The sequence below is a fragment of the Felis catus genome, chromosome C1 (assembly GCF_018350175.1).
Source record: "Felis catus isolate Fca126 chromosome C1, F.catus_Fca126_mat1.0, whole genome shotgun sequence".
Classification (NCBI taxonomy): Eukaryota; Metazoa; Chordata; class Mammalia; order Carnivora; family Felidae; genus Felis; species Felis catus.
This window is the reverse complement of record NC_058375.1, coordinates 155,388,493-155,415,689: the sequence shown is the minus strand read 5'-3', so window position 1 is coordinate 155,415,689 and position 27,197 is coordinate 155,388,493. Positions and strand designations below refer to the sequence as shown.

General features: G+C 34.5%; 1 protein-coding gene across 4 annotated transcripts in view; it reads left to right on the top strand.

Annotated features, from left to right (window-relative positions):
* Positions 1–17,331, top strand: part of SCN7A (sodium voltage-gated channel alpha subunit 7) — a 79,490-nt gene extending 62,159 nt beyond the window's left edge. For all 4 annotated transcript variants that reach the window (XM_019838209.3, XM_023259422.2, XM_023259420.2 and 1 more), the window contains exons 18-25: positions 831–1,004; positions 3,005–3,112; positions 7,008–7,286; positions 8,104–8,157; positions 8,943–9,080; positions 10,618–10,722; positions 11,294–11,564; positions 14,160–17,331. In XM_019838209.3, coding sequence (XP_019693768.2) covers positions 831–1,004; positions 3,005–3,112; positions 7,008–7,286; positions 8,104–8,157; positions 8,943–9,080; positions 10,618–10,722; positions 11,294–11,564; positions 14,160–15,226 — 2,196 coding nt within the window. In that variant the 3' untranslated portion in view covers positions 15,227–17,331. The remainder of the gene's footprint in view (positions 1–830; positions 1,005–3,004; positions 3,113–7,007; positions 7,287–8,103; positions 8,158–8,942; positions 9,081–10,617; positions 10,723–11,293; positions 11,565–14,159) is intronic.
* Positions 17,332–27,197: the final 9,866 nt, after the last annotated feature.

Sequence of the window (27,197 nt, the reverse complement as noted above, 5' to 3'; positions counted from 1 at the left end):
AGAGCAATTTATTAGATACTTTATTATCTATTAGATGTTTTATTGGGGCCACACTGAAATTACACATTAATTTATACAGACATAATATTTTTATAATATTGAGTCTTCCATCTAGGCAAAATGGCATATCTTTACATTATTTGGTGTGTTTTTATGTTCTATAGCAATTTTATAATTTTAAAAAAATATATTTATTTACATTCAAGTTAATTAGCATACAGTGTAGTATTGGTTTCAAGAGTAGAACCCAGTGACTCATCACTTACATATAACACCAGTGCTCATCCCAGCAAGTGCCCTCCTTAATGCCCATCACCCATTTAGCCCATCCTCCCCACCTCCCCTCCAGCAACCCTCAGTTCTCCATATTTAAGAGTCTCTTATGCTTTGCCTCCATCTCTGTTTTTACCTTATTTTTCCTGAAGACATATTTAAAAGAATTTCTACTCTCTTAGTAAGTGCCACATATCTGCAAATTGGCTACCTGGAATTAGAGATAAGAACCAATTAGATGTGAGCAAAGGTTTTGCCTCTTATATTAAGTTTGATTAACTGATTCATGAGAAGAATTCTGGATCACTGTGGTGCCAAATTCAGTCTCTGTAAGAAATTCTGGGACCAATTACTGATGTCTGCTATAGACATAGGATCAGAAAATGTTATTTATGGATTATGTGAATAAATCCAAACCAAGTGAACCAGCCCGTGAAACTACAACCTATGACTTTGCTCACGATCTGTTTGCTAGAGATAGCATTTCATTCCGCTCTATGCCAAAAGATTTTTTAAAAAATTACATGTACACTAATCCTCAAATGTTTTACCCACAGGCTTTTGAAGATATATATATCGATCAGAGAAAGACTATTAAAATCTTATTAGAATATGCTGACATGATCTTCACTTACATCTTCATTCTGGAAATGCTTCTAAAGTGGATGGCATATGGTTTTAAAGCCTATTTCACTGATAGCTGGTATAAGCTAGACTTCATGGTTGTCATTGTACGTATTTCAAAGAAAAATTTTAAAGACTATTATTCAATTTTTTTCTTCTTTACTCTTACTCTCACTTAACTCTTTCCTTTACTTATATCTACCTTTTTCCTCTCTTTGTACATTTTTAGTCACCAAAATCCCCTATTTCTTCATTTGTAATACTTAACATTTGTCCTTTTCCTCTCAACCTAAAAATTTTAAAGTTCAACATTTCACCCCTAGATTATTCTAATGACCACGTATGAACCCACTACTAATGGGATAGACATCCTGAAATATTTAAATTCTGTTGGCTTGATGTTTAAATCATATATTCAAAACAGACGACTTACCATAACCTTCACCATTACCACTGTGATCCAAGCTACTGAAGATTCTCAGTTGGATTTCCAGTGCAGATCCCTGCCCCTGCCACTGCACACCTTCCTTCTAAGCTCCGCATAGCAGCCACATACATTTTACTGCTGTAAAACAGAAGTCAGTCCAGGTCTCTTTTCTTCTTGAAACTCTCCAATAAGCATCTCATGTCGCTCCGAGTAAAAAGCTACATTCTCTGCCATCAAAGCCTACAAGTTTCTCCATGATCCGTCTTGTCTCCTATCACTTTCCGTTTCCATTATCCCAATTTATAGACTGCTCCACCTGCACTGACCTTCCTGAAGATCTCCCATATGCCGAGATTCCTTCCATCTTAGTGCCTTTGCAGTTATTTTTCCTTCCACCTGGAACTTTTGCTGGCTCACCTCATTTATGTCTACTCAAATAAGAGTACAGAAATTGGGTCTTTCCCCGCTACCGTATTTAAAACTGCAACTACTACAATGCTCCTTTTTCCTTTCTCTGCACTCTTCATCTCTATAGCACCTATTAATATTATATATTAATTGATATTCATTGTTTATTCATTGTGATTGTTTGTCTTCCCTTTTGAAAGATTAGCTCCTTTGAGGAAGAAATGCTTTCCCAATGTGGTTCTCTTCTTATTCCTAATGCTTAGAACAACTCATGTATCATAGTAGGTACTCAGTAATTTTTGTTGAATGAACAAATGGTTCCTATTCTATAAGCAATGATTGACTGAAGCTTCTCACTGTATAAATAATGACTTACAGTATCTGATCTCTGTCTTCTAAATAAATTATTGCAAATTAACCTCCTCCAACAAAAATCACACTATATCTGCAACCCACCTTCCTGTTTCCTAGTCATTGTTCTTAGGTGTACACAACCCGTGACACTTACATAAATCATATGTTTACTCCAAAGCTCACTTTAAGGCCATCTCTTAGTATAGGATAAAAAAGAACAAATTTTCATTTATGTTGCTTGAAAATACATAAAATATGAAGGTACTATAAAAGTTAGTTGTAACTCCATCACCTTGCTCAATCTCTGTTAACATTTATTAACCCTGAATGATCTTTATGCATATATTTACTTTAAGAAATCACCTTGGTATCTTTGTATACATTTTTATAACTTGTACTTAAACTTAACAATGTTCATATACTCTTTGATGCCTCTTCTCTGAAATACTATTTTGTATATTGTGTTAACCATATTTATATATGAATTCACATGTAAATATATTTCAAATTTTGTTTTTATGAATACATGATATACTATTACTGTATGGAAAATAATCATGAAACTGATTATTAATCTAATTTCAAACAAAAAAATGGATGTAAATATTAACCCTTGATCATAAAGAATGTCAAATATACAAATTTTTTATTTCAATAATATATATATTCCTACTACCAGAAAATGCTTTTGTTTTATCTTTATCTTTTTTAAAGTAACTTTAACACAAGGTTATTTTCTTATACTTTTCTTTAAGTCATTGTTAAGATATATTGAAATATATTTTACATCTTTGCATATTTCTTGGGAAGCTTTGACTGTTTATCATTTTTAAATAAGTGCAAAGTTTATTTTGCAGATTGTTTTGATTAAAGTTAAAATAAACCCTATTCACTCTTTTTTTTCTTAAATATATTTAGGTGTTTTGTCTTAGCTTAATAGGCAAATCTCGGGAAGAATTCAAACCACTAATTTCTGTTAAATTCCTCCGGGCACTCAGAGTTCTATCTCAATTTGAAAGAATGAAGGTAAGAAAAAAGTGTCTAAACTAATATGTAGGTTTTTATTTAGGATTAATAAATTTCTATAAATTAAAAACTTTATAGTCTTCTCATTTGCATCTTTAACAATACTAATGCAAAAACCTTATATTCCACAATTTACAAATATAGAAAAAAGGTATATGAGTTATGCTTATTAAGATTTTAGGACTTTCCTGCTCATAAGATATGAAAAATCATAAAGATAAGAAAAAAACCCTAATAGTTGAGAGAAATAATATAAAATTTTAAAAACTAGTACTATTGTAGCCCACTTGGGTGTCTATGAGTATTAATACAATTATCTCAATGTTAAAAATATAACTGACAAAATGAAACTTTGATCACCTAGATGCTTAAAATTATAGGAATATCGTACACGCTAAGTAATTATACTGAATAAAAGTTTGAATTTTAAAATAAATTAATGTTTTCAAGTCACGCATCACAAATTATGAATTCTTGTCATCTCTCCCTCACCGTCACGTTAAACCTCTTTTGAACAATGTGAGGGAAGCTAACAGGTAAAGCCACATAAAACAACCAGTGTTCAATCTTTTGTGCCTACAATGGAAACCCACCCCAAATGGCTCGACCTAATGGAGCAAACAATTTATGGCCACCACAAATAATATAATTATGTAAAATACAGTCATCAGCTATGTGCAGAAATGGGAAAAAAAAGTCTAGTTTTATCTTTTATTTCATAACCATACACCTGTTTTCTTGAATTTTTTATTTATATAGATTATTTATCATTAATCTGCCTACTTGAATAATATTACAGAATATCACATATTCAGTGTAGGTAGGATCCAGTAAGAAAATTATTTATGTTTGATGTGTATTTTTCTTATAGTTCATATATTATATATTACTTTAAAACTGCCACATATTAATAAACCATAACACTTAAGATCTTTTCACTTGGCAAAAACATGGATACTTGTTTTAATCTCAAAATTTAGATAATTATAGATGATTATTATAAACAAATAGAAATATAAGTAATTTAAAGTATTTTAAACCAAAATATATGTTTCAGAAATTTTAATAGCATAATCTTTATATATTTATATATACACATATGCATACATAAATACATGTATGAAGTACATTAATTATACTTAAATATATATGTAAGTACATGACTGATAGTAATATTTTTATAATTCATATGAATCTGTGATCAACTCGTTATAACAGGAATTAGTCCTGATCAACCTATTCCCTAAATGCATTGCTGGTGTTGGGGAAGAAATATTCTTACTATAACTGGAAGTTTGTACCTCTTAATCCCCTCCACCCACTGCCAACTCCTCTCCACTCTGATAACCACTAGTTTGTTTCCTGTATAGATGAGTCTGTTCTGTTTTGTTTTGTTTGTTCACTTGTTTTATTTTTAAATTCCACATATAGGTGAAACCATATGGTATCTGTCTTTCTCTGTCTGACTTATTTCTTTTAGCACAATACTCTCAAAGCCCATCCATGTGGTTGCTAATAGCAAGATCTCATTCATTTTTTATGGCTGAGTAATAGCCCATTGTTTATATATACAGCATCTTCTTTACCATTCATCTGTTCATAGATACTTAGGTTGCTTCCATATCTTGGCTATTGTAAACAATGCTGCAGTAAGCACAGAAATGCATATATACTTTCATATTAGTGTTTTCATTTTCTTTGGGTAAATATCCAGAAGTAGAATTATTGAATTATGTACTATTTCTATTTTTAATTTTTTGAGGAACCTCCATACAATTTGCTATAGTTGCTACACAAATTTACATTCCCACCAACAGTAAATGAGGGTTTCCCCACCCCACATCTTCACCAGCACTTGTTATTTCTTATCATTTTGATACTAGCCATTCTGCCAGGTGTAAGGTGGTATCTCATTGTGGTTTCCGTTTGCATTACCCCAATGATTAGTGATGTTGAGTCTCTTTTCATATGTTAGCCTTCTGAATGTCTTTGGCTATTGAGGTCCAATTTTTTAATTGGATTGCTTATGGGTATTTTTATGTTAAGATATATAAGTTCTTTATATATTTTGTATATTAACTAACCCTTTATCAGATATATCATTTGCAAATATTCTCTCATATTCAGGAGGCTGCCTGTTCATTTTGTTGATGGTTTCCTTCACTGTGCAAAAGTTTTTTTTGTGTGTGTAATCCAGTAATAGTTTATTTTTGCCTTTGTTTTCTTTGTCTGAAGAGACAGAAAATGAAGAGAAAATGTTGTTAAGGCTAACAACAAAGATATTACTACCTATAGTTTTTTCTAGGATTTTTATGGCTTCAGGACTCATAATCAGGTCTTTAATCCATTGTGAGTTTATTTTTGTGCATGGTATAAAAACGTGGTCCAAATTCATTCTTCTACATGTGGCTGCTCAGTTTTCCCAGCACCATTTATTGAAGACTGTCTTTTCCCACCGTATATTCTTTCTTCCTTTGTTGTAGATTAATTGACCGTGTCATCATGGGTTTATTTCTGGACTCTATTCTGCTCTATTGCAGATCCAGATCTTTAAGCTTCATCTCAACCTCTGGAAGTTCTGTAGTTGAATGAGTTCTGAAAACATACCATTGAATATATAAGGAAGCCACATGATTACAAAATTAATGTTTTATGTATTTAATAAACTCCAGGTGCTGGGTACTCTTACTACTAAAATATTTGTATCAACAGTATCTACTACTTTTATTCTTACATAAGTGTATTTTCTGATAGGGATAGCATTTTTTTTCATTAGAGTCATCAGTGGACTTCTCAAAATATCCAAAGTTCCAACAAAGGATCTGTGACTTAGTTTTAGGAATAAAGTGTTACTGAAAGCACAATTAAAAGTTAAAATATTTATTCAAGTCCAGAAAACTGAGGGATATCAGCAAAAAAGTATAGCAAAAAGGGTATGTATCCAGTAATGGCTAAGGGAAGGGAAGGTTAGAATGGTAGAAAAGAGAATCAGTGGTCTTCACAAAAAGAGAGAGAGAGAGAGAGAGAGAGAGAGAGAGAGAGAGAGAGAAATGAGGTTGGTAGAAACGAATCAAAAGTGTAAATGCTAAAGGAAAGGTATGTACCAAGAATGAATATTTCTGTTGGTTATAGGAAATGCTTTACATTTGCCATAACAGCTATAGTGGAGTGATAAGAATAAAATCTGATTATAATATTCAAGAGAGAAGGGAATTGAGGAAATGGAGATGGTGATTCCAGACTATTACTATTAATCAAATTCAAGTGGTTGATTTATTTCCCAAACTTCCTGCTCTGGAGTGGCTCACCAGTGACATAGAGTGGTGCAGTGAAGAGGTTTGTGACTCTGCAGGGTGCAGAGGCCCATTCAGTGTTTCTTGAAATAGTCTCTTGCCTTTATTTCATTGATCTACAGTCTCTTGGTCCTCCTCGTATTTCCCCTGCCACTTCAGTGTCTGCTTTGTAGGTTAATCCTCCCTAAAGTTAGAATCACCCAGACTTAGATCTAGGCCTTTCTTTCTCATTTTATATGCTTTCTAGATAATATGTACACATACATACGCACAGGTTCAGTTGTCTTGCCCATTTCTGGCCCAATACAGGAAGCTGATAGATGTGTTAAATCAGTGAAATAATTATTTTACTAATCAACGCAGTTGCTTTTTCATGATTTTTTTAGTACAACTATTTTGAGACTATCTGGATTTTTAATGTATATTTTTAATTGAAATTTATAATTTAGGTAATTCAAATACTGGCATGCTGGCCTATTGAATCTTTAGAGATGACCTGTTTTTGTTATTTCAATATGACATTACATTTAGTATTTCCAGTTCAACTAAAGTGATTTCACATTTCTTACCTAAAGTTTACCTGTTTGTTTTTTATATGCCAGGTGGTTGTGAGAGCTTTGATAAAAACAACTTTACCTGCTTTGAATGTGTTTCTGGTCTGCTTAATGATCTGGCTGGCTTTTAGCATCATAGGAGTGTACTTATTTGCTGGCACGTTCTATGAATGCATTGACCCAACAAGTGGAGAAAGGTTTCCTGTATCTGAAGTCATGAATAAGAGTCAGTGTGAAAGCCTTGTGTTTAATGAATCCATGCAATGGGAGAATGCAAAACTGAACTTTGATAATGTTGGAAATGGTTTCCTTTCACTGCTTCAAGTAGTAAGTTCACTTTTGATGTTTTTTACTTTTTATCAGTGTTTTTAGATGTCCGTGCATATTATAGGTAGACATAATGTGGACAAATGTGAATGGACAAAATGTGAATGATTACTAGAGTTGGTTATAACATATTTTAGCAATTATTTAAAATACATGTTATGCAACATACTACACTAGGCTCATTTGGAAAGATGAAAGTGAAATGCAGACCCTGCTTTCCTGGGAGAAGGAAGTGAAGATGAAGGTAGGACTGACGGGGGAGATGGCAGGTACTGGCCAAACCTATTTCCACCATCACTGATAAGGTAATAGGGTCACAATTTTTGGTACAACTAAAGTTACTACTGTTTTGTTTCTACTCAGTGCTATGAGGAATGGCTACTCAGTCACCCACCATCTAACAGAAGTGAGGAGATAAATCATTCATTCTTGTCTTACCACCCCAATAGAAAAGCACATAAATAGCAGTTACCACTAACAATGACACTTGGGCAATGTGTATTTATTTATCATTTATCTATCTACCTCTCTCTCTCTCTCTCTTTCTATTTATACTATCTTACAACATTTTGTTATCAACTACAGTAAAACTACTACAATTAAGCTAAGTAAAAATAAAGAGTTGTTACATAGTTGTTAACAGATAATAGAAATGCAACAATGAAAATGATAAAGATCTCAATTACAGGGTATATTGAAATGTGGTCAGCCTTAGTAATCAAATGTTTTACTGTATTAATAACAAATTGAGTTTCACTTTTTATTTGAAACAAAGCTTAAGATTTCCATAAGAATTAAATACATGCCATTTTTACAGGCAACATTTAATGGATGGATCACCATTATGAATTCAGCGGTTGATTCTACTGGTGTAAGTATAATATAATCTTATGGCCATTGTTAAAATTCAAGAAAAGTTATTTTTACAATTCAAGAAGAGGGTACCAACAATAATAGAATAGATAACATGATCAAAGTGAATGTTTATAGTAGACAGAAATTAAATACATTTCAAATTGAACATTTCACAGAAAACGAAATCCTTCCAGGATTATGTACAGTGGTTGAACCCCAATAAGCCCATTTGAAGGATTATCAGACTTCATAACAATGGTTAAACCAATGCAATAAATTTTAAAATCCAAATAAACAAAGCAATGATATCCTTTCACTAACGAGCAAAGAGAAAATATTACTTCTGTAGAATTGTTGGATTTTCCTGTTGTAAGTTGTTTTATAAATCTTATGTTTTAAAGTGTTAGTATCAATATTTTGCTTATTTTTCACTTTTTAATTTATTTTTATTTTTAAAGACTTTACTTTTTAGAGCAGTTTTAGGTTTACAACAAAATTGAGAGGAAAGCATAGAGATTTCCCCTATACCCACTTGACCCCACACATGCATAGCCTATTATTGATATCACTTACCAGAATGGTACATTTTTACCCAGGATGAACCTACACTGACAGATCATAATCTCCCAAAGTCCAGAGTTTATTTGAGGGTTCACTTGGTGTTGTACATTATATGGGTTTGAACAATTGTGTAATGACTGACATGTAACTATGATTACAATATCATACAGAATATTTTCACTGCCCTAAAAATCCACTATGCCCTGTCTTATTTTGATTATTTTTTAACTTAACTTTTAGGTAAATAAGCAACCTAATTTTGAAGACAACATCTACATGTCTTGTTACTTTATCAGCTTTATTGTTATTGGATTATTTCTTCCTTTGAGTATGCTGATCGGTGTTATTATTGCTAATTTCAACAAGCATAAAATAAAGATAAGTATAAATATTCTTTGTTCATTAATACCTGAGAAAACACATTTATAAGAATGTCCTGCTTCAAATAATTGGTTTTGGATTCAGCTTAATGTAATTTTTATTTGGTGCTTATCTATTAAAAAAATTTGATGTTCCTGCATATTGATAAATATTGCTAAAATGTTCATCTTTACATTGTTTTATATATTGAAATATAAACAAACAAGTTAAAAGGTTAGAAATTGCAGGTGTTTCTATATATATATATATATATATGTTTGTAAATAATGACATGCTGACCAACAAGTAATATTTTGGTACATCTGCACAAATAGGTGAAGAAGTTCAAGAAAAATAAGCTACACTTTTTTACTCTCTGGTATGTTCAAAGCCTTTAGAGTCATATCTAGCATAGACATCTTTGTCAGTGCAGTAGCTTTTTCTGCTAGAAGTAGGGGGTATCCTAAATCCTAACCCCATGTCCTAAATAGCAGTGCTTGAAATCAGTAAGGGACAATTCAGAGACAGAACTGAAAAACCCATTTGATCCCACCTCCACACAAAGGCCTTCAAGGCTTCTGCAAATGCAAAGGCCTCAAAAGTCATTTAAATCTGCTTATTTTAACCACAGAGACCTACTTTCTAGAGGTATAGGAAAGCCTTCTAAAAAATCAAAAGAATAGTCTAGTTTTGAAATTCTGTTTTCAGCCATGTCATCAAAGTTTAGTCATGTGCAGCATCTGATAAACTGCTCTCAGCCTCCACTAATCAAATGGGATTAGAAGATCAGTAATCAAATATCCATTTGACTGGAAGCTTCAGCTTCTTGGGATCAATCCAGTGGGATAACATTCCAGGATTTGCTCCTGGGCTTCAAACCGGTGACCCCTATCAAATTTAAGTAACTAAGTCCTGACTTAGGGCAGTAACAATTTCTAATTTCTAGACTAACACACTAACCATTTACCTCTTATTCACTTTATATATTTTGTATAAGATACTTAGTACTAGGAACACAAAGATGAAAAGCTCTAAAAGGTACTATGAAGAACTAAGCACAAAGTGCTGTTGGATTAATAGTATAAAAAATATCTTTTGGAAGTATTATTTAGTAAATTAATATATGAACTTATAAAAACACATAAATGCCCAATTATATTTTTTCCTGTTATTAGAAGATACAAACTAATTTTTCCTTAGCTTTTGAGTTCAGTTTTTCTTGATAAACCTTTCCATTTATCCCCCACTGTTTCTCCTTTGTCTCTGCTTAACATGAGGTAGGCCTCAGTAGACTGAAAAGTTAAAAAAGAGTAGACTGCCCACAGGAAAGTGCACCAAAAGATCATTGATATCGGTCATTACCATATATTCTACATGTGCTCAGTATGGATTTGTGTGCAGAAATCAGACATGGTTAAATGTGATTTAGTTCATTGCCTTTAAGACCTTTATAAAAGGTTAAATAAGTAATTACCAAGCTTTCCAAAATGTATATTGACAAAAGGTGAAATTTAGATTCATGTGATTTTAATACCTTTTTCTTTCATTTCTTTACCAGGGAGGCTCAAATATCTTTATAACAGTGAAACAGAAGAGACAATACCATGCACTGAGGGGGCTGTTGCATGAGGACTCTCAAAAAATAATACGTCGCCCAAGAGTAAGAAAACATCTAGATTTGTTTTCGAAGCTTCGTAAAAAGTTTATTTCATACATTCTCTTTTTAAAATGAATATGTGTTTTTAAAATTCTTCACAAATGCAGGGTGCCTGGGTGGCTCAGTCGGTTAAGTGTCTGACTTTGGTTCAGGTCATGATCTTGTGGTTCATGGGTTCAAGCCCCAGGTGGGGCTCTGTGCCTGCTTCCGTTTCTGTTTCTCTCCCTGACCCTCCCCCGCTGATGCGCGCTCTCTCTCTCTCTCTCTCTCTCTCTCTCTCTCTCTCTCTTTCTCTTTCAAAAATAAACATTTAAAAAAATGTTAAATTCTCCACAAATGCTTTTGACAAAATTTAAAAATATGTTCTTTAACAACGTTTTGATGATCTTTTTGTTTGTTTTGACTATATATTAGAATTCTAGTTTGACAAAAACTTAGGTACTCACTTATTTTCCTGTTTATGCTGGGAGGTAAATTATAAATGTAAAGACTATATGTGTATGTATATATCCTACTAATAAGGCTATTACACCCACCTTTTTTTTTTTTTTTTTTTTTTTTTTTTTACACACAGAACAAGTTCCAAAGATTCATGTTTGACTTGGTAACAAGCCAAGTTTTTAATGTCTTCATTATGGTTCTTATCTGTTTCCAAGCAATCACCATTATGATACAAAGTGATGAACAGAGTTCAGAAATGGACACTGCTCTCTACTGGATTACCTTATTTCTTGTTATGGTATACACGGGAGAATGTGTACTGAAGCTCATCTCTTTTCGTTGTAACTATTTCACCATGGGATGGAACATTTTTGATTTTATGGTGGTTATTTTCTCTATTACAGGTAAGAGTTTGTTTAGTTAGATTTTCTTTTATAGTAATACTAATTCAGGCAAGTTCTTATACTAAATATGTCCCAAGATATAGTCTTTTAGTAGGCAAAACAGATAGAGACCCTTTTTATTCCAACAGCAATGGCTTGTATTTTTACATTCATACATGTACACATGACAGCTATGAGATACTAAAAAATACTTGTTGAATTAATACATAGACTTCACTTAAGAGGTTACCAGGTAAATGCTTAATTACCCCTTCAGTATATCACATACATTATTTCTCTAGGATGTGTCTAGAAGGAGCTTTATGTCTTAACATGATATAACCTTTCAAGTTCCCTATTTTTTTTTTAATCTCCAAAACTGTTTACAACTTTCACAATACTAGAGTGTTAGGCTTTAATGAATTTGTCACCAGTTTTCTCTTACTTTGGGGATCTGTCTTTTATTTAACAATTATATTTGAATAGATATTATGCTATACCCAAAGAATTCAGTAGTAAGGAAGGAAGGCATAATCCCTGTAGGCACACAGTTTACAATGTAGTAAGGGATTCAGGTGATAAACAGTACATATTTAATGTTGTGCTATTAAGGTTATGATAAGGAAAGAAGCACGTGGTGTTACAGCAGCACAAGAAAGGGGAGTACCTATCAATAAGTAGAGGTCAGAGGTCAAACTTCCTGGATGAAGCAAAATCTTAATAGAGACATATTGAATAGGGGTAGACAAGTAAAGATTCTAGGATAAAAATGTTTTAAGCAGGGAAAAATTTGTTTCTTGTCTGCCTCCCCATAAGATACGTACTGGAGTATAAGCTCCATGAGAGACAATATTTAGATATTTATTGTGTCAAGCACTATTCTATACAGTCACTAGTGAAAAGGTAGACAAACTATTTGCTCAATTGTGATTCCAGAAAATTCAGCTTATTCATTTGGTAATAGAAGCAGTTCAACTATTGATAGACAGGTACAAGAAGCTTGAAAGAAAGGAAAGAAGGGGCCTTTGGGATTAAAGTCAGAGCTACTGAATCAGCTATCTCAAAGGAGAGGAAATCAGAGTCAGAGAGAAAGCTGCTTGAATATGAAATCTCAGAAGGTGAAATATCCTGGGTCCAGAATGTAGCTATAGCTGCATGTGACTAAAGTAAAGTGATGGAGATTACAGTTAAGAAAGTCAAAGACCGAGAGACTGGCCTTTCAATGAATCGTGGATGGTAAGTGTTGGGGTGGAAAGGGTGACAGTGAGCCAAGTACTAAAGTCTCCAATGAATATGAATAAGGGGGGAGGAATATCATAGAACCAAGAAATGGTCTGCAATAGTATCATAGTTCATTGGCATGATCCACAATGTGTCAGGACAGAAATTTCTTTTTTTTTTCTTTATAAAATTGACTGGAAGCATCTGGAAATCGCATTGGAAAAAAATGAAAGATGCTTGGTCATTCCATTGTTCTACTCTGAGAAATTTGGAGTGGGGAAGAAAGAGCTCTTTACACTTGAGAACATTCCAAGGGAGATACTGTCTTCAAGATAGAGTCAGATTTTAGATAAGAAAGGAGGTGAACAAAATCTAAGATGAGGATGTAGAAAAAATTATCTACAATTAAATGGTGATACCTCTGGCAAAATGGAGGAATTTGGAAGATTGTAAGGAAAAATGAAAATATGAGTCAGAGCAGAAGATTCACTAATACACTGTGGAAATGAAGGTATAGATAAGGTAGAATGTCAGAGAGAAGGTTATGGACAGTGATCAAGTTGAACGGAAATATGAGACATGATCATTCCAGATTCAACAAATACACCATATCATTTAGAAACTTCATGGAACTCTCCCCTCCTCATCTTCTCAACTCAAAATGAACCACAGTCTCTCCAGTACTTGCAGAGGATATCCCCTATACTTTTATGGTAATTGTAATTTTATAGTTCTAGCTCTCACTCCCTCATCTACCCACAACTGCTGCAAAAATAGTTCTAGGCCAAGACTCATTTATTTAATTCAATTTAAAGCTGCTAAGAACCCAAAGACTATTTATGAAATAAATAAATTATAATCTGTGAATCACTGAATGCCAGACATTTTTGTAATTATATTTATCAACTAGGTCTTTCTGCCTTGCATTGTAATAACTTTAAATGTCTACCTCTACTCTCTAGAATATAAGGCCTTTGAGGACAGAAGTCAGGTCATTCATCTTTGCATTTTGCACTGACACCTTTATACTAGATGTCCAATAAAGGCTGGATTGAGCTAAATTTATTTATCCAACTGCAATCAGAAAAAAAAGAATATGACTACTATTTTGTATTATGGAATCATGCCATCTGTGATTCCAGAATTAGTTGATCTATAATGGCATAATAAGATGATGATTCAAATAATTATCTTCCAAATTTTGCTAGATACCCTGAAAATTGCCACAATGAGTATTTGGCTAATCCCCACTTTCAATATATTCTGTTATATGGGAAGGATTAATAAAATGATCTTAACATATAGAAAAAATGGAACGTAAAATAATTTATATTCCTCTAAATACAATCATATTTAAATAGTTTTATTACCTGTTTTATCTTCTCCCACACCAAGGACTATTTCTGCCTCTGATGGTAGGATACTACCTTGTGCCTCCTTCTGTTGTGCAACTGATACTACTCTCACGGATCATCCACATCCTACGTCCTGGGAAAGGACCAAAGGTGTTCCGTGACCTGCTGCTTCCTTTGATGCTATCTTTCCCAGCATTGTTGAACATCAGTCTTCTCATCTTTCTGGTCATGTTCGTCTACGCCATCTTCGGAATGTACAATTTTGCCTATGTTAAAAAGGAATTTGGAATTAATGACGTGGCCAACTTTGAAACCTTTGGCAGCAGTATGCTCTGTCTTTTCCAAGTTACAATATTTGCTGGCTGGGATGGGATGCTCAATGCAATTTTCAACAGTAAATGGTCAGACTGTGATCCTGATAAAATTAACCCTGGGACTCAGGTTAGAGGAGATTGTGGTAATCCCTTTGTTGGGATTATTTATTTTGTCAGTTACATCTTCATATCATGGATGATCATTGTAAACATGTACATTATTGCTGTCATGGAATTTTTAAATATTGCTTCTAAGAAAAAAGCCAAGACATTAAGTGAAGATGATTTTAAGAAATTCTTTCAGGTATGGAAGAGGTTTGACCCTGATAGGACCCAGTACATAGACTCTAGCAAGCTTTCAGATCTTGCAGCTGCTCTTGACCCTCCTCTTTTTATGGCAAAACCAAACAAGGGCCAGCTCGTTGCCATGGATCTTCCCATGGCTGCTGGGGACAGAATTCATTGCCTTGACATCTTACTTGCTTTAACTAAACGAGTTATGGGTACAGATGTGAGGATGGAGAAAGTTATTTCAGAGATGGAATCAGGGTTTGCATTAGCCAACCCTTTTAAGATCATGTATGAACCAATTACAACTACTCTGAAACGAAAACAAGAGGCAGTCTCAGCAACCATAATTCAGCGTGCTTATAAAAATTACCGCTTGAGGCGAAATGACAAAAATACATCAGACATTCATATGATAGATGATGACAAGGAAGTTCAAGCTACCACAGAAAATGCTTATTTTGACAAAGCTGAAGAAAAGTTAACTATTCAAAGCCAAATCTAATACCACTTGCCCCCTTTTTTCACCTTTTTCACATATTCTAAAAATGTTAGAAGTTTGAATCATAAATAAAAATGAAGATCAGAGAAGTAAAGATTTTACTTAATAATCAATTGTTTACAACCCATGGAAGTTAAGCTTGTGCTCACAAAACTCCATGTCAAATTGACTTTCACCTTTGTATACTGAGTCTAACCAAGATAAGCCCTTAGAATCATTTTAGTGAGTTAAATGGGTTAAATTTGCCATTTGATAATCCAGTGCTTGTTTTCTCTATCTGGCTTTTATGGTGTGTGTTTCATCTAGAGGACTGAGGAGGTGATGGTAGAGATGAGTAGCTTTCTTGTATACTTTATGTCTACTTTAACTTGATGGGATTCAAATCATCATTAAGAGGACTTAGTTACAAATAAACAATTACTTTCTTAATGTCGGGTAGTGTTAATAAAAACACAGTGCTGCAAGCTGTTAAATCATAAACTTGCCAGACAGATGTCAACTGGGGAAGAGAAAGGACAGGTCTTAGAAAGTGCCTTTGAGATCAACCACAGATAGTCTTGGGCTGATTCAAGCCACTTTGGTTAACTGGAGCCTTGGTTTTTGTTTTCGTTTTTGTTTTTGTTTTTGTTTTTGTTTTTGTTTTTGTTTTTGTTTTTGTTTTCTTTCTTTCTTTCTTTCTTTCTTTCTTTCTTTCTTTCTTTCATTCTTTATTTCTTTCGGTACTAGGAATTAATATTGCTTAATTGTTTTTGGATGCCTGGTTTTTCATCTTCTTGGCTACTTCTACCTAAGCTCTAGTTCTTCAACAGAATGGATTCATAGAATAAGAAGTGCAAAGGGAACTATAGTTATGGCCTACATTTTTCTCATTTTTTTCTCATTTATGCTTTTTTAAAAAGTATACATTTACTAAAACAATACGATATAGAAACTGTTAGTAGATTCATATCTATCATAACACTGATGTATTTTTACCATTTAGCCCTAATGCAACATTGAGTAGTAAGAGCTGGCAAATGAAAGTCATAATATGAATTCGAAGAGTTGGGGTTACCATTATGTGTAAGGATTTTTGCAGTGTCTTGATCTTTAATTGGGAAACTGTGGCCACTTTGAAATACTTTTCACTGACTTTATGGTTCTCTATAACTTAGAGAAAGACAGCGATCACTGAAACTGTGAGGACTCTGAATAGATTAAAGTGTAAGTTTGTTGTTGGTGGTGTTGTATAACATTAGCGTATGCAGATTCGTTGTTACTTTGTCATTTATCTTTCCAAGTTTTTTTTTTTTGCTGTTTTTAATCTTATCACACATTCTGTAAAATGTTTTTATATTTGAAAAGCTTGAAAATCCTAAGTATTAATTTCCACAGTTGAAATTATCTTTAAAAGATAGACACAAACAGTTGGTCTTTGACATAATCATAAAAATGCAGCCACTCATATCCATGTAGTTCAAGATTCTGATATTTGTTCCATTTGTATTAAGATTGATTACAGTGTACCCACAAAATCCCAAAGGATTCAGAAAGAAAATATGCATACTGTTGATGTAAGTGACAAACTTTAAATATGTTGTATGACATTCAATATCACTTAAATATCAGTAATTGTATTTTATTATGAATGCATGATCTTGAGCCTTAACTTTATAATCTATTTCTGCTCCTCAGAAATGTATTAACTTGACCAAGATGCCTTTGGAGGAACCCCTAAGTAAATGTAATTTCAGGGTTCTCTTTCTTTCTAGAAGTGTTCCTTCCCTTTGTCCTCTGCTCTTCATCATCGGATGGTGACTAGTGAGGAATTAGCATTAACTTGGTGACATGGTGACAGCTGGTGCTTTATCTAAATTTCTTAGTTTTCTATTTCTTGGAAATGCTTTATGTAAAAACTGCTTCAGATATTTAAGCTGAATATTAATTTGCTTCTGTAAATGCAAGACCATTAATTGATTTTGGTTTGAAAATTAGATCTTTTACTTGTAAACCATGTTTGCTACTAACCTTCCAAAAATTGTGTAAAGAATTATTTTTTAAATAAGTCTTACAATATATTCTACTTTTTAGATAATATACAAAATAATAAATACAACATGTTAACCACACTAAACTTTGTTTTTTTTCTCTGGTAAGTCAGGTTGTCTAGTGTGTATAACACCAACTTTTAAAATGAGCCTAACATTAAAGCTTATTCATTTAGGTTCAAAATTTAAAACTGGCAGAACTTGTGCTTCTTTTGGATTCACAAAAATTTGTAAAATAAATTTTAGTAAGCTTAGCAGAGACCTTTACACATTGACATTCCTCCTGTCAAACTCATAAAATAAGTCAGATATATCTCAGTATTAACTAGAATTTTCTTTATGGAGGATAATGCTGAAATTAAATTGCTTAGTGTGCTATGATTTATCAATGTGTGCTTCTTTAAACTTTTCTTTCTGCTTCCTTAATAAATATAATGCACTTTAACATGATTTTAAAGATACTGGAAATAGCTACTACCATTTATTGAGCAGACTATTTTATGCCTAGCTTGTGCTAAGTATTTATCATGCACGAACTGAGCATTCACAATAACTCATTAAGTAATAATTTTCTTTTTATAGATAAACAAAATAGACTTAGAAGGGTTGTAATAGCTTCTGTATGGCACAGAACTTGTAAATGACAAGGCCAGAACCCCAAACCAGGTCTAGTTTCTGAGCATTAATATGTAACCACTATGGTTAATAACTGTCTTATAATAAATGACCTAGCTATAGACAGAAGCTTAAGATGAATTAAGTTGTTGTAGAGAGATAAGTTCTCTCTCTCTCTCTCTCTTGCCATCTCTCTCTCTCTTTCTCTCACCTTCTCTCTCTTCTGTGGTTAAGGGGCAACCTCTGGAAAAATGAAAGACGCAAGAGATAAAACTACTATAGAAGTGTTTTCATTTAACATTTATTATATGCTAGATATTAGAGGTAAGCCCAGAGTCTAGATAGATATTCATATGTACGTACATACATACAAAGACAAATATGAGACTAGAGAACTTACTAGAAAGGGAAAGCATAACTACACAGCTAATTATAATATATGGTAATTTTTATACTATTGTAAATTGCAATATGTATTCAGGAAATAATGGTGGGTTCTTACTTAGTAAAGATGAGTTAGTAAAGTGGGCCCCTAATGAAAAAGAAAGATTTTATCAATTAGAGAAGAAGGTAACTATAATCAGCACAGACATCTTTAAGAAAAGGAGTACATTGGGGAGCCTGGGTGGCTCAGTCAGTTGAGTGTCAGACTTCAGCTCAGGTCATGATCTTGCGGTCTGTGAGTTCAAGCCCCACTTCAGGCTCTGTGCTGATTCAAAATCTGAATCTGGATAGAACATTGGAAGAGAATTATCTGGGCATCCTGATCCCTTGCCAGACAGGCTTTATTTTGTCCTTTGGTTCTTTTTTGTTTGTTTGTTTGCTTTAATTTTTGTGTTAATGTTTATTTACTTTTGAGAGAGACAGAGCATGAGCTGGGGAGGGGTCGAGAGAGAGGGAGACACAAGCTCCAGGCTCTGAGCTGTCAGCACAGAGCCAGACGCTGGGCCCAAATCGACAAACCATGAGATCATGACCTGAGCTGAAGTCAGACACTTAACCTATGAGCCACCCACGTGCCCCTTGTCCTTTGGTTCTTGAACTCTCTCCTCAACTGTTCTTTCCATAGACTCCAGGTCCACATTCTCAATTCTAGCAGTCAATGAAGAGCTCCAGGGAGTGACTGAGTCTTTACTCTCGAGATGGGGATTTTCATCTTTCATGTTAGAGAATCTAATACTATCAGGGTGGGACACTTACTCATCTCCTTGTCTGTAAGTGAACCTCTTATCTTCATAGACTCCAAAATCACATATGAGCTCAAAGGATTTTCTTTCAATTCCAGCTAGTTTATTAGCCACCCTGGTGGCCCAATACCCCTAGTCCTGGATTCTAGTCTAGATCACATGAGATTAACTTCTTCAAATGATCCAGGAGTTCAGACTCCCCAATCATGCAAAATTTCATCATTCTCTCCATCTTTTCTCCCTCCCATTTTCCTTTCAGAACATTCTGCTGAGCATCCCTAGGCATTGGACACAACAATTTAGAGATAAACAAGATTCTCTTTATCCTTAAAAGAATAATAATCAGAGCTTTCCAGAAAAACAAAACTAACAGCATGCACAGGTATCACCCACTATCCAAAAGTAGAGTGTTCCTATGAAACCTTTTATAAGCTTACATGAACTAAAGAAACAACTACCACTAATTTTTATGAAAAAAAATTATGATTCCCAAAACTAAAAAATAACCTCTTAGGCTTTTATGACACCTTAGGACACAACTGGCTAATGGATACATAAAATATATCAAGACAAAGAAAGTATGGATACTCACAAACACTGTTGAAAGGTATGGTGGTTTGATGGTTTGATGCTGAGATGCTGAATGTAGTTCTGGGGAAGGAGCTCAGTGGGGCCGCTCTCACTGCCTGGATGACAAATGCTATTTTCACTTTTATGTTAATTTTTTTCTTTTCTTTTTTAATAAAAGTGAAAATCCCATTTGGATTTCTTTTGGTTGGCAAACACATGCACTAACGTAGGTCTTTTGTAAAAGCAAAGTGATGCACATCAAACTTTCTAAAAGTGAGGGATACCTGTATATAGATTTATAGGGGGAGATTTATTATTATGAGAAATGGTTCACATGATTACAAGAAGCTGAGGATGTGACACTATACCATGTGCAAACACAAGAATCAGGAAAGTCAGTGGTATAATTCAGTCCAAATCCTAAGGCTTGAGAACCAAGGGAGCATGGTGTAGCTCTTGGTCCAAGGCCAAGGCCAAAGAATGTGGAGAGAGCACTGGTGTTTAAGATCTGGAATCAATCTTAAGACCCAAGAACCAGAAACTTCAATGTCTAAGGGCAGGAAAAGATAAATGTCCTAGCTCAAGGACAGAGAGAGAGAATTCACCCTTGTTCCATCTTTTTGTTCCGTTCAGTCCCCTAATGAATTAGATGGTGCTTAACCACATTGGTGAAGTTAGTCCTTTTTTTCATCCTTTTACTTTTAACAAACCGATGTCATTGGATTTGAAGCAACTTTTTTTTTTTTAATTTTTTTCAACGTTTTTTATTTATTTTTGGGACAGAGAGAGACAGAGCATGAACGGGGGAGGGGCAGAGAGAGAGGGAGACACAGAATCGGAAACAGGCTCCAGGCTCCAAGCCATCAGCCCAGAGCCTGACGCGGGGCTCAAACTCACGGACCGCGAGATCGTGACCTGGCTGAAGTCGGTCGCTTAACTGACTGCGCCACCCAGGCGCCCCATGAAGCAACTTTCTTATAAGCAGTATATAGCTGGGTCACATTTTTTAATCTGCTTTTTATTGATGTATTTACAACATTTACATTCAAGGTAATTATTGATATGTTAGCATTTATATTCCATTTATCATTTGTTTTCCATTTGTTTCGTCTGGTGTCATTTCTCTGTTTCTTCTCTCTGGCCTTCCTGCACAAAACTTCAACACGTTTTAGGATTCCATCTTGATTTACGTAGAGTGTTTTTGAGTGTATCTCTTGTATGTTTTTGGTAGTAGTCATTCTGAATATTACTATATCTATGTATATATGAATTATACCATTCGCTAGCATCAACATTTTACCACTTTGAGGGAAGTGTAGAAACCTCACTCTCATTTATATCTCTTTGTCTCCTCATTTTTAAGTATCATTGTCATGGGAATCAGATCATTTTTGTTCCAAACAAAAACTGGATTGATGTTCCATCAAATATGGTTTTAAAACTCAGGAAATGAATGATTCTTTGAATGTACCCATATTTCTGCTCTTTGCATTATTCCTTCTTCCTTCCTAATACTCCAGCATTCTTTCTTTTATCCATTCCTCCGTTTGAAGAATTTTGTTCAGCCAATCTTTAAGAATAAGATATTTTATTTCACTTTAATATTTCTATAGTTTTCATATGTTGAAATAACACTTTTTTATTTCATTAGAAACGCTTATTTATTTTTAGAGAGAGAGAGAGAGCGCAAGAGTGAGTGGGGAAGGGCAGATAGAGAGTGAGGGAGAGAGAGAATCCCAAGCAAGCTCCGCTCTGTCAGCACAGAGCCCAACATGGGTCTTGAACCCACCAACTGTGAGGTCATGACCTAAACCTAAACTAAGAATTGGAGGCTTAACCAACTGAGCCAACCAGGTACCGTTATTATTAAATTTTAAAAAAAGAATATGCCTACTAGTAGTAAATTCTTTTAGCTTTTCTTTTTCTGAGCATCTTTTTATTTCTCTTTCATTCATCAAGTTTGGATTCATAGAATACAGAATTTGTGGCTGACAGTTCTTTCATTTCAGCACTTGAGAAATATGGTACCACTCTCTTCTGGTTTCTACGACTTCAGATTAGAAATCCATGATCAGTTGAACTGGTATTCCCCTGCAGGTAACACTCATTTCCCTCTAGATTTTTTTCTTTGTGTTTATTTTTCAAAATTTTAACTGGTGTATCTTTGACATGGATTTCTTTGTGTTTATCCTGTTTGGAATTTGCTCAGCTACTTGAAATTATAGCCTTGTGCATTTTATCAAATTTAGGACATTTTCAGCCAATACTTCTTCCAACAACTTTTCAGCCCCTCTCTTTTTTTTACTTTCCTTCTGGGACTGTGCTGATGTGAATGGTGGTTCTTTTGTTGTTGTCTCATAAGTCTCTGAGGCGCTGTTCATACTTTTTCCCGTCAAGTCTCCCCCCTCTCTGTTGTTCAGATTGTGTGAATTCTATTGTTCTATATTCCGGTTCATGAATTTTCTCCTGTTATCTTCACTCTACTCTGTTGAGCCCATCGACTGAGTTTTTTATTTCTGTTCTTGTATTTTCCAGTTCTGTGATCCATTTAATTTTTTCTTCTAAAACCTATTTCATCAGAGATTTTCTATTTTTTTAATTTGCTTCAGGATAATTTTTTTTTTAATTTTTTTTTTCAACGTTTATTTATTTTTGGGACAGCGAGAGACAGAGCATGAACGGGGGAGGGGCAGAGAGAGAGGGAGACACAGAATCGGAAACAGGCTCCAGGCTCTGAGCCATCAGCCCAGAGCCTGACGCGGGGCTCGAACTCACGGACCGCGAGATCGTGACCTGGCTGAAGTCGGTCGCTTAACTGACTGCGCCACCCAGGCGCCCGCTTCAGGATAATTTTTAATTGATTGCTGAAGCATTGTTGTAGTGGATGCTTTAAAGTGTTTCTCCAATAATTCCACCATCTGATTCATCTCAGTATTGTGTCAACTAATTGTCTTTTCTCTTTCAAGGTGTGATTTTCTTAGTTCTTAATAATAAATAAATAATAATAATAATAATAAATAATAAATAATAAATAAATAAATAAATAAATAAATAAATAAATAAATAAATAAATAAAGTAAGTGATTATTTTTCATTATACTCAGGGAATTTTGTCTACTATGGTAGGAAATACTGGATCCCATTTAAATCTTTTATTTTGGCAGGTAGTCACACTGTTTAGGTTTAGCACAGAGGTCTTGTTCTAGTTTCGTGAGCTCTGGTTCCCCGGTAGCTTAGTTTTTCAGAGGCGTTGTAGTGTTATTTTGACCTTCTTGCTTTATCTGCTGTGGCTTGGACTCCCACTGGTTTCTGTTGGTATTGCATGAAGGACTGAGTGATATCTACAGGTCAGGCAATCTGTTTATTTGTCTGTTTTTTTTGGGGGGGGGGAGGAGGGGTGAATACCCTTACTTATAGCTCCTGAGAACAAAGATGCTCTCTGAACTTGGCTACCTGTGGCTACTTCCTCTTTAATGGCTCCACCCACCCCTCCAGTGTTTCTGGAGGGGGAAGGAAAGTCTCAGGCAGGCCTGTGGATCCAAGAGAGACTTTCTGGATCAAAAAGTATTTATGGATCAGGACACCTGCTTCAGCTTGGTCTCTCTCAGCCAGTTCCATTCACCTGCTTCACCAGAAAAGGGACATTTCAGGTCCAGCAGAAAAGGAGGGTTCTTCCCCAGTCACCTAATTTTTGGTAGGGCCCTCAATAAACTCTTGTCAGTAATGCAAGCTTGTCTAATGTTGGCAGAAGGGCTCCCTTTAGATTCAGGGGATGAATAAGCCAATCTGGACTATGTTCTGTTTTTAATGACTGTTTTTGAAAGAGAGAGAGCATGAGGAGGGAGGGACAGAGACAGAGGGAGACACAGAATCCAAAGCAGGCTCCAGGCTCTGAGCTGTCAGCACAGAGCCTGACATGGGACTCAAGCTCACAAACTGCAAGATCATGACCTGAGCCAAAGTCAGACACTTAACCAACTGAGCCACTCAGGTGCCCTATCATCTGTTTTTAGATCAAGAGTAGGTTTAGGGTGCCTGGGTGGCTTAGATGGTTAAGTGTCCAGCTCTTGATTTTGGCTCAGGTCATGACCTCATGGTTCGTGAGTTCAAGTCCCGCATCTTAAAAAACCTAATAAAAAGATTGGGTGGCTTTCTGCTGTTGCGTGTTGGGAACGCAAGATGCCTTTCACTGTGCTGTGTGTCCAGTTCTGGGTCTCAAACCAGCTTACCTTCTTCTTACCATCCTCAGAATCCTTGTTTGGTTGTGTTTTGTGTCATTTCCAGTTTTATTTAGCAGAAAAGAACAGGGAAAATATCGTCTATTACATCAGGTTTCAACCAAAAGTCTCATAATATACTTTTTAAACTCTGTTAAAATTGTTAAAGGAAACTTTAGTTAATGTAAAAGATCTCATTTTCCAGTATCACATAAAGAAGGCATCACTTTGATTGGACAATTATGTAAATATTGTATTCAAAAAAATACTAAGAATACTAAAATACTATGAAATTAGCACTACATACTAAATATTATAAGTAGCATAAAATTATGTTGCAACTAATCAGGCTGCTTAAAATTATCATTATTAGTAAAGCATCACAAATTAACACAAAGAATAAGAAATAGTAATAAAAATTTAATTAGGCCATCAAAAATTATAATCAATTTTTTACATGGGTAAATCCTGATCTCAAGATGTAGTCCTCAGAATAGAAGTATCAGGATCACATGGAAACTTCTCAGAAATACAAATTCAATGACCTAACCACGGAGTCAGAAGTTATGGGGTGGGGCTCAGACATCTGTGTTCTAATAAGCCCTCCAGGTGACTCTACATGAAATTTATCAGAAATTAATGTATTTATAACCATCATTTGTGAGCTGTCCTGGATATCTTCCCTGTGCCCTGCCAAAACCACTCTCCATCCTTGTCCTTGCTCTGCTCCTAGAGGCTCACTCACAACAGCTGTTTCAGTGCATTCTCTTGTCCTCTGGCTTCTGCTTAGGCTTGGCCAGTAAGAAGCACTGGAATAAATGCTTTCTCCCTGAAAGATTACTGGGTTTACTTTTCATTCTTTACCTATAACCACAACTTCCGTAAAGGACCTTTCCTTATAGAAGATTTCTAGAAATTTCCAGTAAGTATGCTGCCTCCACCACCCACTTCAGACCTAGAAGCAGAATTCCTAGATTTCTCCTTAAACCTTGCCCACACCTGTTATAAGCCTATTTGCTAAACTCTCTACAAATTATCCCTTTGTACTATGACATTTTTCCATAATAAGAGCTTATCCCTGATCCACATGCCAACTAAACTTTTGGCCTTGTATAGTTTTTGAAACTGAAAGAATTCAAATCCTATCGTCTGTAATAATTTCTTCCAGAGAAAGCTTACATCTCATTTCTCTTAAAACTGAGAAAGAGAGAGAGAGAAGAAAGAAAAGAAAAGAAAAGAAAAGAAAAGAAAAGAGAAGAGAAGAGAAGAGAAGAGAAGAGAAGGAAAGGAAAGAAAAGAAAGAGAAAAGAAAAGAAAAGAAAAGAAAAGAAAAGATAGGAAAGGAAAAAGAAATTGCTTATTATAGAATACATGCTATGATACTTGTGTTTTGCTGAGTGTGTTACACAAGCTTGGAACCACAGTTGGACTGATGGCTTAGAACAACAGAGAACATACAGCTCTGAGGACACGGGAAATAGGGAGGAAAGCTTGGATATAGAAGGGCAGTTAAGAAAAGTTTAGAGAGAAATGGCATATATAGTGGAGATTTTGAAATGAACTTTTCAAGTTTTTCCATCTCTCTTCGCCCTGCCACAAAACAAACTTTCCCTTTGACATACAAAGATTATTTTTTTCTAATCTGAAGGAAGAAAAGTCACCATCCTCTCCTGCTTTTTCAAGATAATTGTGTTTATATCTTGAAACTTTACCTAAAACCTATAAGTTTTCCAAAGGATTTAAGATTTTGAAAAAAAATCTAGATTATTTAGAAACCATTTCTCTTTTTGGTGTTATCACATAATTTTCTTGAATTTAGAAAGAAATCGGAGAGAAGTATAGAATTGTTGAATCATTATATTTTACACCTGAAACCAATATAACACTGTATGTTTACTATACTTAAATAAAAGTAAGTAAATAAATAAATAACAAAAAATAACACTTAACCAATAAATCATACTTTTTCACAAAAATGAAAGAAGAAATCAGTTTTTTACCTGAATGGAAAGTCAGAGGTAAGATGAGGAAAAGGGCACAATTCAGGGCGAAAAATACTTGAATTAATAGCAAATAATACCTTAAAATATGCAAAATAGAGTCTAATCTTTTCTTTGTGTTAAATTTCTTACAGCATAGCTTGTCTTACACATGCCAAAAGCCAGGTTACCAGGTTGTGTAATTCGGTACAAAAAAATAGTAAAATACAGACTGACCTCTAAAAGTTATCATCTAGCTCAACAGATCATGAAAAAAGACATAAAATAATTAGAGTTAGTGTATACTATAACTCAGATTATTAGACATAATGTTACTACAGGTGATAATGTGATACAATCATAGGACTTAGCCTTTGACCTCACACTAACAGTATGCATGTGATTAGGATAAACAACATTTTCACTAGTTTCAGCCCAGTTCCTCCCTCTTGCTTCAACTCCTAATTGTTTGAATCCTCTGTTCAGAAAATTAGTTTTTTGCTGGCACAGCCCAGCCCGAGGAAGAGCCTCCCTTCTGAATCGTCCCTGCACTGTCATTCTGCGGACCAAAACTGGAGACAGCTCAAGGCATGGCAATGATAACTATGCATAAAATTACTGTTAAGTGTAAGCTTTAGATGAGATAAAGCTTTCTTTTCTCATTGTTAAGAGGACTCTAAGTATGTAAAAAGTGACTGTTAGCTCCCCAACATTTATCTCCCCTTCTCCTATGGTAATAGCTTTCCTGTTCTTAGCTAAACACATGGACTTCTCAAATAAATATTACATTCTACAACCTCTTTTTCCAGTGAAGGCTGGTCATGTAACTAAATTCTATTCTTTTTAACTTCTTTCCATCAATTGGAACGCGGGTGAAGAAGAAGATGGGCCATCTGTAACAAAACAAGTAAGGCCAATAATCAATGAATGATAAGCAACAAGATAGAAGAGGCTGGTTCAGATAGTCATAAAGTAGTAAGGATTAGTCAGATCATATTTTGTCTCCTTTAACTAAGAAAAATAAGAACCTTTGTGTTACACTGAAGTGATGTCCCAAACTTCTTCCCTACATTCCTATGCAGTGGTCCATATCTTAAAAAAATAAAAAATAAAATATCCATGTCATTATAGCAAGATCACATTCTCTAGCATTTAGACCTAGAAGTATTGTTATACAGCGGTGCAATCAAGGGAAGAGCAGTCTAATATAATATCCCATTATAATGGCATCATTGACTCTTTGTTAGCCATAGGGATATTATGGGCAGTAGTTTCCAACTCTGCATTAACTTGCACTTTTGCTCAGTACAAATCTCTCCAGAATCCTAAACAACAATTAATTTGGAAGGAAACTACTATAAACTCATAAAATAGTGCAC